The 14,184-nt window shown below is 47.3% G+C and overlaps 1 protein-coding gene across 1 annotated transcript; it reads left to right on the forward strand.

The window, feature by feature from the left end:
* The first annotated feature begins 10,766 nt into the window (after positions 1 to 10,766).
* LOC123128214 (serine/threonine-protein kinase SAPK3) lies at positions 10,767 to 13,857 on the forward strand. The gene is made up of 9 exons (XM_044548157.1): positions 10,767 to 11,154; positions 11,341 to 11,415; positions 11,844 to 11,945; positions 12,057 to 12,110; positions 12,190 to 12,282; positions 12,372 to 12,464; positions 12,840 to 12,944; positions 13,105 to 13,203; positions 13,352 to 13,857. The coding sequence occupies exons 1-9, from the start codon at positions 11,032 to 11,034 to the stop codon at positions 13,634 to 13,636; spliced, it is 1,029 nt and encodes a 342-aa protein (XP_044404092.1). The 5' UTR covers positions 10,767 to 11,031; the 3' UTR covers positions 13,637 to 13,857.
* The last annotated feature ends 327 nt before the right edge of the window (positions 13,858 to 14,184 follow it).

The raw sequence follows: 14,184 nt of genomic DNA on the forward strand, positions 1-14,184 counted from the left end.
GGTTATCTTTGCAAGTCTCTTCGAATTATCAGTTTGGTTTGGCCTACTAGATTGATCTTTCTTGCCATGGGAGAAGTGCTTAGCTTTGGGTTCAATCTTGCGGTGTCCTTTCCCAGTGACAGTAGGGGCAGGAAGGCACGTATTGTATTGTTGCCACCAAGGATAAAAGATGGGGTTTATATCATATTGCATGAGTTTATCCCTCTACATCATGTCATCTTGCTTAATGCTTTACTCTGTTCTTATGAACTTAATACTCTAGATGCAGGCAGGAGTCGGTCGATGTGTGGAGTAATAGTAGATGCAGGCAGGAGTCGGTCTACTTGTTGCGGACGTGATGCCTATATACATGATCATGCCTAGATATTCTCATAACTATGCACTTTTCTATCAATTGCTCGACAGTAATTTCTTCACCCACCGTAATACTTATGCTATCTTGAGAGAAGCCACTAGTGAAACCTATGGCCCCTGGGTCTATCTTTTATCATATAAGTTTTTCATCTACTTTTATTTGCATCTTTTATTTTCCAATCTATATCATAAAAATACCAAAATTATTTATCTTATCATATCATCTCTATCAGATCTCACTTTCGCAAGTTTCCGTGAAGGGATTGACAACCCCTTTATCTCGTTGGTTGCGAGGTTCTTGTTTGTTTGTGTAGGTGTGTGGGACTTTTGAGGAGTCTCCTACTGGATTGATACCTTGGTTCTCAAAACTGAGGGAAATACTTACGCTACTTTGCTGCATCACCCTTTCCTCTTCAAGGAAAAAACCGATGCATGCTCAAGAGGTAACACTGACCAATCAGCGCTCGTTCTCGCCTCAGCATGGGCATCCGCTGCGGTGGCTTCGCCGGCTCCGGGTCATTCCCTTCCTGGGCCTCGCCCTCGTCCATCGCGTTTGTGCTCTCGACGCGGCGGGTCAACATGGTCAACAAACAACAGCCATCGGAAGAGGCTGACAGTAGGGGCCCACATAAGGAAATGCCTCCTTATTACGTGCAAAATAATGATTCCTCCACCTGGCAGCTAGGACCCACCGGAAGGGCCTTTGTATTTCGTGAAAAAAACGTTCCCCCCACTGTCATCTCGGACCCACCAGCTATATCTTCGCACGCAAGGAAGTGCCTCCTTATTACGCACAAAAAAATGAATACTCCCCCTGCTAGCTGGGACCCACCGTAGTGGGAGGCTGACTTGTGGTCCTACTAAGTTGATAGGGATGGAGGGCTTTGTGAACTCAGTCAATACGAACGATTCTAGCTCCAGTGGTTGTGCGATGTCCGTTCAACGATCGTAGTGCTTCTTCAACCTCTGGTCTTCTTGCTCCAGCCGCCCAAAGCAGCGCCAGTCGTGTCGCATGCTCCTGCCTCCCGTGGCCGGTTGTGCTGCCGCTGAGAGCTCACCACCCCTACTATTCCCACCGCTAGCCAGGTCCCTACAGCGACGGCAGGCTCACACCGCAGCCAAACCAGTGAACCCTCGTACTCCTGTTCGCGTGGGCATCCACTGCTGCGTCTTCCCTGGCTCCGCGTCGTCCCCTTCCTAGGCCTCGTCGTCGTCCACCATCGTGGTGATCTCGGCATGGCCTGGTCAATGTGGTCAATGAATGACTTCCATTTGGAAGAGTACTATACATGGAGAGGCTGACAGCTGGGTCCATGGCTGCAACAAGGAAGTGCCTCCTTATTACGCGGAAAATAATGATTACTCCACCTGACAGCACGGACCCACCGGACGGGCGACCGTATTTCATGAAAAAAATATTTCCTCCCTGACTGTTGGGACCCACTAGCTACATCTTCGCACGCAAGGAAGTGCGTCCATATTACGGGTAAAAAAATGATTCGCCCCCTGACTGCTGGGACCCACCAGCTACATCTTCGCACGCAAGGAAGTGCGTGACAGTCGGGACCCACCTGGTCGAAGCATACGTAGCGTTGTCATTCTGGTCGCGAACGTGTACGTACATACTAGTCGATCGGTTTGTCTGCAGGCTACAGCGATGAACCGTGTCCGTGTAAGGAAGGGCACATGTCATAGTAGAGGCGCGCACATAGCATGTCACGCAGTCCCGTTAATATCGTGTACACATACGTACAGCGGCATGGGTGCAAGAAATTAAATACGGCCACGTACGTACATACGGGCGGGGTCTCGAGCCCTACTCGCGCATACGTACGGACAGGGCTCGTGTACATGGCTGGGTCAGAATGAAGAAACTGCATCGTCATTGTGTTCATGGGGAGGCAACGGAATGCGTCGTGTTCATCGGGAGGCAACGTAATACGTTGTGTTCGTCAGGATCCAACCGGCTTGGACGGAACAGTCGATCGAAACGGGGCCTGGTGTATCGCAGAATGGAGGAAATGGCCTTGTGTTCGACCGGCCACAGTCGAAACGAGATCATGTTCGTCGGGAGGGGTCTGGCGTGTCGCAAAATGAAGGAAATGGACTTCTCTTCGACCTCCTACGGTTGAAACGGGGCGTTGTTGATCGGGAGGGGTGTGGCGTACCACAAAACAGAGGAAACAGACTTGTGTTGGAGCGCTACGGTCGAAACGGGGGTCCTGTTCATCAGGACGGGTGTGGCGTACCGCAAAATATGACTCCATGGGATACTGTTCATCTCCACCGTCGACCTCCTCCAGCCTCCACGGGCTACTATTCATCCACCGTCGACCTCCTCGAGCCTCCACCTGCGACTGTTCATCCACAGGCTCCTATTCATCCAGCCTCCACCGCTCCTCCACCGGCTACTGTTCAACCAGTCCTCTCCACGGGGTCCTGTTCAACCACCCCTCCATAGACTACTGTTCATCCAGCCCTCCATCGACTACTGTTCAACCAGCCCTCCACGGGGTCATCCTGTTCATCCAGCCCTCCACGGGGTCCTGTTCATCCACCCCCAACTGGCTCGATCGGGGTCCTGTTCATCCAGAGGCAACACCATGGGGTCCTGTTCATCCACCCCCACCGGGAACTGCTCATCCAAACCCCCCCAACAACGCTCACTGTTCATCAAGGGAAGGAGGTAGCAGGGCTTGATCGGCTACAGTTAGCAACAGTAGCGAAGGAATCACTCGGGTTCAGTTAACAGCAAGGGATCGATCGCTCAGGTTTAGTAATGTAGCTACTGCAATCGCCCGGGTTCAGTTAGAGCCCAACTCCTCGCACACACGCGCATACGTGTACGAGAGAAATGAGCATCGCTCGGCCCCCGACCACCCACCATAACCGGGAACTCCCCGATATTTTCCTCGCCCTTGCTTCTACCATGGTTTTTTTCGTCATGGATGGCCCAAAGAATGTCATGCAGCTGCGTCTCCGGCCCGCCCAGGACAAAAACTCCATTTTTTGTCATGATTTTTTGTCATAGAAGTAGGATCCCACCACATCTATGATGATAACGGGTTTTGTCACAATTATCGTCATAGAAGTGTCATAAGCATGACATAATTTTTTTTCGTTCGGCCCAAAATGTCACAGATGTGTCTTTTTTGTAGTGTTATCGCGATGGCCATGACTTTAATGACGGAGAGCCCGGAATGGGCAAGGAGTCAAGGTGGCATTTGGGGATCTAACCTCGTTATATATACGCCACCCACGCCTGGTAAAGGGTTAAATTGTAAAAAAGCACGGACCTTTCGAATTCGCTCAACGCGTGGAAATCCGGAGTATGGTGGATAACCCTCCTTGCAAAGTCGAAGACATGAATCCGCATACTACATCATCATTGAAGGAAATTTCGGGGGCTACTGAGGGAGTCCTGGTTTTGGGGTCCTCAGGTGTCCGGCTCAAGGATGCGGGCCGAACTGAATGGACCTTAGAAAATGAAGCCAAGGGCCACCACTCCGTGTTCGGGTAGGACTCCTGTGTGCATGGGCAGCAAGATTAGAGTCTGGATGTGTTGTTTCCTTCCCCTGTGAACTGACTTTGTACGAACCCTAGGCCCCTCTGGTGTGTATATAAACCGGAGGGGTTAGTCCGTAGAGGCTATCATCATCATCATCATCATCATCATCATCATCATCATCATCATCATTATCATCATCATAATAATATTCATCGGTTAGACAAGCTAGGGTTTAGACATTATGATCTCGAGGTAGATCAACTCTTGTAACCCTTATACTCATCGAATACAATCAAGCAGGACGTAGGGTTTTACCTCCTTTAAGAGGGCCCAAACCTGGGTAAACATTGTGTCACTTTGTCCATTGTTACCATCGATCCTTAGACACACAGCTTGGGCCCCCTACCCGAGGTCTGCCGGTTTTGACACCGACAGCCACCGCGTGCTTCATCTCTGGCGACAGATTGTCCCAAAATGCTTTCCCGCTGGCGGTCATGGCAGATGTTGTGCAAGGGAGGATGATGTCGAGGGGCTGGTGTTGTTGTGTGGAGTTAGCCGGGTGTGGCCGCATTTATATAGCATATTGGTGAGGCAAGGCGTTCGAGTACGTCAATGTGTAGCGCCAGAGTGGGTTTCTCAGCCGGTGAGCCTGCTTAATGGCGGCAGACGGACGAACATCGACACTCAACAGACGTGGTAGATATCCATCTCGTCTTGTCCAGTCACGCATCTCCGGCATTGAACAAGCGTAGACACAAGAGACGCGTCATGGGCGGCACCCTTGGCTGGCACGCCGCTTCAATGGCGAAGGCAGTGAGAGGTCATGTCTGCCCTGAGCCGTCCTCAATGTTGAGTGGCGCGCTCTACAGCGGCATGAATGCGGGCAGCTCACGCCGGGCGAGAGGGAACGCGGGAGGGGGAGGGGTTTTTGGTGGGCGAGGGCAGTCAGAAGCGGGCTTGGGACCGGTCCGGACTCCCGCAAACCTCCCTGATTGCTTGTATCTGCGTTGGTATTTCCCAGAAGAGGAGAGGATGATGCAGCACAATAACAGTAAGTATTTCTCTTAGTTATGAAACCAAGGTATCAATCCAGTAGGAGGATCCACCCAAACTATGTAAGCAGTACCTTCACACAAATAACAAAAACTTGCAACCCAACACGTAAGAGGGGTTGTCAATCCCTCCTTGGTATTAGATAGATTAAATTATATGAGATTGGATAAATAGATCTAGCAAAAACACAAAATAAAATAAATAAAGAAAAAGTGCAGCAAGATATTTTTAGATTTTTGGATTAATAGATCTGGAAACAATATGATAGGAAATAGACCCGGGGGGCATAGATTTCACTAGAGGATTCTCTCGAGAAAATAGCATACGATGGGTAAACAAATTACTGTTGGGCAATTGATAAAAGACTAAACAATTATGACGATATCCAAGGCAATGATCATGTATATAGGCATCATGTCCAAGATTAGTAGATCGACTCCTGCATGCATCTACTACTATTACTCCACACATCGACCGCTATCCAGCATGCATCTAGTGTATTAAGTTCATGGAAAAATGGAGTAATGCAATAAGAACGATGACATGATGTAGATAAGATCTATTCATGTAGGAATAGACCTCATCTTTTTATCCTTAATGGCAATGACACATGCATGTCATGTCTCCTTCTGTCACTGAGATTGAGCACCGCAAGTTCGAACCCTTCACAAAGCACCTCTTCCTATTGCAAGAAAAATCAATCTAGTTGGCCAAACCAAACCAAAGTTTCGGAGAAGAAATATGAGGCTATAACAATCATGCATAAGATAGTTCAACAAAGACTCAAATAATATTCATAGATAGATCTGATCATAAACTCTCAATTCATCGGATCCCAACAAACACACCGCAAAAAAAGTTACATCAAATACTTCTCCAAGAACATTGAGGAGAACATTGTATTGAAGATCAAAAAGAGAGAAGAAGCCATCTAGCTACTACCTACGGACCCGTAGGTCTGTGGTAAACTGCTCACACATCATCGGAGGAGCACCAATGAGGATGATGAACCCCTCCATGATTATTTCCCCCTCCGGCAAGGTGCCGGAAAAGGGCTCTAATTGGATCTCATGGTTCTGGAACTTGCGGCGGTGGAAACTCTGATGTCTCGACTCCCCTAGGGTTTCTGGAATCTTTGGGTATTTATAGAGCTGAGAGGCGGTGGAGGAGATTCCCGTGAGCCCCACTACCCACCAGGGCGCGCCAGAGTGCCTAGTGGGCCCCACGGGGCCTCCTGGGTGTCTTCTGGGCAGAAAAAATTCTCCAAAAAGTTTCGTGTTGTTTGGACTCTGTTCGGTATGGATTTTCTACGAAGCAAAAAACAAGCAAAAAACAACAACTGGCACCGGGAACCATGTCAATATCTTAGTCCCAAATGATATGAAGTTGCTATAAAATGAATATAAAACATCCAAGATTGATAATATAACAACATGGAACAATAAAAAATTATAGATACGTTGGAGACGTATCACTCCCTCATGTTTGTGTCCGGTTTGCGAGAGAAATCGCGTCCGGACTGCCTCGCGGGTCGATACAGGTCGGCGTCGGATGGCTTCCGCGTTTTGGACAACGCGATCCTGACGGTTGTGGGAGGTTTACTGGTCCAGCTTGGAGATGCCATTACTGTGTGGCAAGTGAGCGATTTTCAAAGGGTGGTGCTAGGCGCTGGCACATCAACCTGCCCCGTGTTGACTTCTCCATCTCCTTCTTCCAGCGCGGGTACTTCCCCCATCGCCTTGATGTCTGCCCCGACCACCGACCACCACCCCCTCAACTAGACCTCCTCCCCTCGCAGTCAGCGGCGGAGCTAGATTTTTCAAAACGGGTGCATAGAGTTTAAAATTCTATGAAATTCTTAACTACTTTATATATATATATATATATATATATATATATATATATAATCAACCTAGTTTATGCCTTGGTATCCAAATTAATGGATATACATCTGGACACCCATGTTCTCTTGTAGCTCCGCCCATGCTTGCAGTCCAGCATTGCTGGATGCGCTCATTGTCCCTGCCGTCGTTGGTCGCTGTCCTCGCCCGGTCCAGCAGGAAGTCGTCGCTACTCGTAGCAAAAAACAAGGCCATCTTGAAGTACACTGACACCCTCTGTCATTGCAGCGCCTAATAGCCGCCAGCGCAGCTCTCAACGTCGCCGCTCGCTACCATTGGAGTGTCAGTTTGAAGCTTTTTCTCTCATTGGTTGAAACTTTTCCCATGCTGGTTGAAGCTTTTTTCGTAGATTGAAGCTTTCCGTCATGTCGATTGAAGCTTTTTTCATCTATGATCGAATCTTGTTCTGCAAACGGTTGCAACTTTTTTCGTCTTGTAGTGCCCGACTGAAACTTTGTATATCTATCGGTTGAAACTTTTTCACCTAAGGTTGAAGCTTTTTTCGTATGGGTTACGGCCTTTTCAGATTGATAGTGGTTGGTTGAAGCTTCCCCTGTTGATGGTTGGAGCCTTTTCTATATAGGCTTGAAGCTTTTTTGTCAACGGTTGCAACACTCGTGTCGGTGGTTGAAGCTTTTCTGCCAATGGTTGTAATTCTTTTCCGCTTGCGCGTGCCACGGTTGAAGCTTTCTCTATCTACGATTGAAGCTTTTCTGTCAAATGGTTGCAGCTTTTCCTTGTTGGGCAATGTCGATTGAAGCTTTTCCTATCTATGGTTGAAGCTTTTTTCAACAGCTGTTGAAGTTGTTTTAGGTGACAGTTGCAACACTTGGATACACACGGGTCCGTCCCTGGAAGCAGGTGGCCATGGCATCTCTCGTTGCTTGTCCCCAACATCAGCGATGGCGGGATCCAGTAATGTGGTTGCAGCAGCGTAACGTCCCCCTTGTACCTCGTCGCTAGTCGCGCCGCTGCTGGTCGTACGCATCCGGTGCTCGGCCTCATCGTGTGCGGCCATGGTGATGGGCGCGTCCATGGCAACGAGGGGCCAGACGATAGTGTGCGAGCTCACTGAGTGGTGGCTAATGGGTTGCAAAGGGTGCGAGGGGTGTGCGGTAGTGCCTGGGGGCGAGGGGGCGTCGGCAGTTCCTGCACGAGGGGTACGCATGATCCATAGGGACCGGATGCACGCAACGGGAGCGTACGATGCTTCGGCTGGCTGGCGACTACAAATATTTCCCATTTATGAATCATTAAAAAAACCTATACTGCTACTAGCAATACTTTTTTTGTAGGTGGAAAGGGTTGTATATTGATTAACCTGGATCGCAACAATCCAGTTCACACAAGTTTACAACCCTCTCAGTGTCTGACCATAACCATATGGCTGTATTTATCTTACATCTACCCATCTGAGCCAAATGATTGCTAACATGATTACACCATCTTTTAATAGCTTTTACGACTCTCTCTACCTCATCTCATCATGGCAGCGATCTCCTGGATGATGGCGGCATGTCGTGATCTATTCCCTGATGGGCTTGAAATCATCGCAACAGCTTCAGTACTATCAGTCTCTAGGATAAATGGAAGTGTGCTCCCGTCCAAAGCTAGCATGATCCCCTCTCTACAAGCTTCAAGTTTCGCAGCAAGAGCATTATCACATGTGAATAAATGACGCCAGGAAGTGAAAATGATGCCACCTAAGTTGTCCTGGAGCACACACCATGCCGGAGCCACCATTTCCTGCCTGAGTAGTAATAGTTGGTCCAAATTAAAATGCACACCCCACATGGAACAACAAACTAGCCAGCCAGCCAGGAATGTTCACTCTCCTAGGGTTAGATGGCGCTTTGGCGAGAGGTGACCCCGAGGTCGAGAACCACCATTGAGGGTGCAATCAAGATTAACCCCTCTCGCCCTTCCCCTGCATGGTCCTAGTATGTTTGTCATGATGCTTCTCTGGTTGAGTTCCACTCCTCCACAATTAGGGATGACTAGTCAATGGAGGAAGTGAGGGATGATGGGGTGGACAAGGTTCTGATGACCAACACTGGATCAAGTATCAACTATGTTGGGCAATGGATCCCGGTGGGGAACCATCTGCAGCGGCAACCAACGACAGGAGACCAATGCAAGCACTGGTTGGGGCTGCAACGACTGGCATGGCTGGAGTGACTGATGCGGAGGCGAATGTGGTGATCCTTGATGATGTTGGATCTGGTGGATCAAGACCGGACTCTCATGGGCAAGGTTCCGGCACCTACCACATTGTACATACAAAACTATCTCGTCGGCGACGAGGTAGGCGCGGGGAAACCCTAGGTCTAGAGTTCAATTCGGCCAAGAATAACCTATTCATTGTTGTATTTGGAATGGAAGCAGATCAAAATTGCGTGACGGAGTGGTCTCCATGGATGGCGGGCAAGCATGCGATGCTACTCAAGAAACTAGATGATACTCCACATGTTGTTGTGATAATTTGTTAAAAGAAGTGCATAATAAGGTGCTACATAAACAACTAAAACTACATGGCTAGTGGTGGTTGGTTTACCTATACTTATACAATATAGGGTAAAATTTTAACATCTTTAGCTTTAATACCTATTTCTTTCATATATTTCTTGGTTTCTTGCATATCTTCTCGACCGAGGAATAAAATACCTCTTTTCTTCATAGTTGGTTTAGGTGGAGGTTCAAGAATAGTCCAATTAGTATGTTTTTAATCATATCGGTCAATAGTGGGCTGAGACAATATGGGTAAACAGAGGCAACATAAGGATTTGAAGAAGAAGAAGAAGAAGAAGAAGCAGCATCAACGGAAGACAGAGTAGAAGAAAAAGCAATAACAAAAGAAGAAGAAGAAGAAGAAGATGATGATGACGACAGACTTCGCCTAGTTCGACACATATGAATCTCTCCCCATTGAGCTATATGATTGTTAATTTGTATTGTAATTTGCTAGCAGTTAGGATGAACTATCATTTGTTTACTAGATAAGACTTGAGCGATGTTTGGTACTGCTTGTGTAGTGTATTGTATGGCAAGGTTATCACTAGTGAGAAGAGATGACCACAATATAGATCGCGCACAATCAAACACCATGTTTTGCATGTTGACAAGCATAACCCATAAATGCCACCGCCAAGCATTAAACTGCTCGGTGTGGCAATGCAAGCGATCAAACTATGTGCAGAAATGTTTTTTAGGATATATTTACTCAACAAGGCACAATTCAACCACGTATGCAAATACCTCAAAATTCATGCAGTATATGGAACGCCTCCTAAACTTTGGTGCACACTGAAAACATTGAAAAATGTCTTTTAGCACAAATGTTCAGATGCCCCCCCCTCCCACCCACCCAAAATTGAAAAGAATAAAGAAAAGTGATGTACTTCATACATTTTAGATCAATTATTACATAACTTCATCACAAGAAAATTATACTAACCCACTTGATCGATCTTCATTGAAAAATGGTTGTCCAGAGTTTTAGTCTCGAATCAAACCCATCATGCTTGCACTAATTTCTTCTCGTTCACCGAGTTTCATAATTTCGTGGTCGAAATCACAGTAGCATCTGGTCTCTAGACAAAAAAAAAGGGGGGGAAAGGAGGAGCCAAGATTGAATTATAAAAAACTGGTTTTTCCAGTAACCAAAAGAGATTATAAAACGATACTACAGGGCATGTATTGTCAGAACATTATGGTGGGAAAATCCCAACCAAAAATCAACGCAAATTGTGCAAAAAGAAAAAAGGACACATGGCCGGGCAACGCGTCAAGCCCATGCATCCAGAGAGGCCACGTCACCCCATCGGACGTGCCATCTAACCCGGGGGCCCCACCTGCCGCCCTCGATTAGGTGAGCTTCCCGGTGGGCCCCACGCGGCCGCGACGTATCACCTGGCCCACCCCCAATTCAAAAAACCGCACTGCCTCCCACACGTGTCGGCCATCGCGCGTCGCCCCGCCGCCCTCGTTCCGTCGCTTCCGCCCCTGCTCCGAGCCGAGGCCTCGCTTCGCTTTCCGGTGACGGCGCGCGCAGCTCTCTATATTTTTCTCCGCCTCTTGGTCAGCTGTTGGGTCAGCAGCAGCAGCAGCAAGAGGTTTGCTCTGAGTTGGTGCTTCTCCCGCGGCCGGATTCGTTCCGAGTTGGAGCCGCCCCTTGAAATTCAGGGAGGTCTTGAGGCCGGCGGGCGGGCGGTGGCGATGGAGGAGAGGTACGAGGCTTTGAAGGAGCTGGGGACCGGCAACTTCGGGGTGGCGAGGCTGGTCAGGGACAAGCGCACCAAGGAGCTCGTCGCCGTCAAGTACATCGAGAGGGGCAAGAAGGTATATACGTCGTTGTTCTCCGTTCCTTTCCTGTGTTCTTTACTTCTGGGGTTTGGTCGCTGGGACAGGTGGATTTGGGGTTCTTCTTGACGAATAAATCCTCGATAGATGGTAGATGTAGTCACTATGGCTGCAGGTTTGTGTTGCTGGATGTGTGATTTTTGGGGTCTGCTTGTGTGCGTGCAGATTGATGAGAATGTGCAGAGGGAGATCATCAATCACCGGTCGCTCCGGCACCCTAACATCATACGATTCAAGGAGGTAATTACCCATTCTTCTTGACTCGTTAGTCGTTTGATAAGTTTGTTGATTCTCAGTTACATTAGATTGGTTAAATTTGAAGGTTCTGAACTATGAACTATGAACTACTCTGTGTGTCCTCCAGAAAGCAGAATTGACACCCTAATATTTTGGAAATAAATGACGATTATCTTTTTGATTGTTTGCGTCATGACTGCTCTGCCAGTTGTTAGTAATGGTTTTTTGGTCAAAACTTACTAGTATTGTTGGGCTGGGCGGCACTGAACCCCTACATTTCAGTGTCACTATGGTTGGTGATAATGAGTTCACAATCATCGAAGTTTGTCCTAGGATGTCTCTGTCTTGATATTCAACTTAGCAAATTCTCAACTGTAAATAAAATTAAATTGCTTGCTATAATATGGTCTTTCTGTATCAATTGAGGACAGGTTTGTGTAACCCCGACGCACCTTGCCATTGTCATGGAATATGCTGCTGGCGGAGAACTCTTCGAAAGAATATGCACCGCGGGGCGATTCAGTGAAGATGAGGTTGTCCTTGAACCTACTTACCTCACTATATCACCAGGCTATCTTTGTTCTGAACCATGTCTGCTAACAGTAGAAGTAATCGTGTAAATTGTTTGCTACGCGTGTCAATAGGCAAGGTACTTCTTCCAGCAACTACTTTCAGGGGTCAGCTACTGCCATTCCATGGTACGCTTTGCCTTTTGAAATTTGTCAAAGAAAATAAATGCAAAACCCAAGTGCCCATGAACTAATGTTGCAAATGCAGGAAATCTGTCACCGTGATCTTAAACTGGAAAACACTCTCCTGGATGGGAGTCCAACACCTCGAGTGAAAATTTGCGACTTTGGTTACTCAAAGGTGTTAACAGTTACTGTTATGTTTCCCTGTTTTGCTAGAATTGACCTTTCTCTGTCCTTACTGACTAAGTTGGCTATCGTGATTTTCAGTCTGCTTTGCTGCATTCCAAACCGAAATCAACAGTTGGTACTCCAGCATACATAGCACCGGAAGTTCTTTCGAGAAAAGAATATGACGGGAAGGTAAGTACCGCTTATGACAATCTGTGGTTATTTGTTCTAATTTTGCATCAAAGTTTTTTCCAAGAGAGAACAAGTAAATCATGTTTAGTAATAGTCAATTAGTATAGTACTTAGAAAAGTAACTACTCGTTTTGCATCTAGCATTAGTATCAGGATTTGTTTTCCTACATGGTAGAATAGAAATGGAGTACTGTGTCATGAGCTTACCAATGATCCATTGCCACTGAGAATGGTCACATTCAGCACAGACAAACATCACTACTAATTAATTTTGTATATCTTCAGTAGTGTATAGTGATGTTATCATGGTTCTGAGATGTCACATGATTGGCTTCCAACTCTGCATCTTATGACCAAATGGTTCCCCATGTTCAGGTAGCAGATGTTTGGTCATGCGGCGTGACATTGTACGTGATGCTCATCGGGTCTTACCCATTCGAGGACCCCGAGGATCCAAGGAACTTCAGGAAAACTATCAGCGTAACTTATCGATCCCTCCTCCTTATCATCTCTCCCTTGTTCAGCACCTTGCTTGAATGCTTGTGTTAAGCCCCCGCAAAAAAAAAAAAAAGAATGCTTGTGTTAAGCGTGCGTGAAACTCTGATCTGAACACGAATGCACGTCTTGTGACACTTGACAGAGAATCCTTGGCGTGCAATACTCCATTCCGGACTACGTCAGGGTGTCTTCCGACTGCAGACGCCTCCTGTCCCAAATATTCACTGCCGATCCTTCAAAGGTACTACTACTGCTTATCCTCTCTTTTTTTCTGTTTATTAGTAACTTCCAAGGAAACTTCAGATTGCTCCAAAAGGCAGAAAACTTTGAATCATAACTTGAATGGTGCCTAACCAAAAGTGATTTGAATCGTGTCTGAAACTCTGAAGAGGATCACGATCGCTGAGATCAAGAAGCTGCCGTGGTACCTGAAGAGCCTGCCCAAGGAGATCGCGGAGAGGGACAGGGCCAACTTCAAGGAGCCCGAGACGGAGGCGGAGACCGCGGCGGCGGCGGCGCAGCCCGTGGAGGAGATCATGCGGATCATCCAGGAGGCCAAGGCCCCCGGCGACATGTCCAAGTCGTCGGCCGACGCGGCGCTGCTCGCCGAGCTGGCCGAGCTGCAGAGCGATGAGGAGGAGGAGGAGCCGGGAGCCGAGGGGGAGACCTACTGACTCTGACTCTACATCGCAGTTCATGCAGGTGCAGCTGCGTAGCTGTTTCGTACATACAGTCTGGAGTACGGTTTGCTGAAACAACAATAAGGCCGGCCACGAAGCGTATGATACAGATTATGACACCTGTTGTACTATCGCTGTGTACATTATTACTGAACAAACATTCCACGGATTTAACTTTCAAGAATAAAAGATGGTGGGGAAATACAGTTCTTCCAGTTTTTGTTTGAATCAAGCCTGTTCGAATGAGGAACGATCTTGCAGTGGTGAATCTAGAATCTCACTCTTGACTCTTGGGGGTGCCACAGTTCAAAATTTGGAAAACCGTATGAATGAATGGTATAATTTGCAGTGGCGAATCTAGAATCTAGATTCTCACTATGAATAGTATAATTGGTCTAAGCATTGCTATAATCACCACAAATGGTCTTAAAGTTGTGTAATTTGGTCGACGCAAATAGTCTTAAAATTGCATTAACTTGTTAGGCATTCTCTCGAAATAGGCTTTCATCCCGCTTTATAGATAAAGCATCGGTCCATACAAG

The sequence above is a fragment of the Triticum aestivum genome, chromosome 1B, assembly GCF_018294505.1.
Source record: "Triticum aestivum cultivar Chinese Spring chromosome 1B, IWGSC CS RefSeq v2.1, whole genome shotgun sequence".
Taxonomy (NCBI): domain Eukaryota; kingdom Viridiplantae; phylum Streptophyta; class Magnoliopsida; order Poales; family Poaceae; genus Triticum; species Triticum aestivum.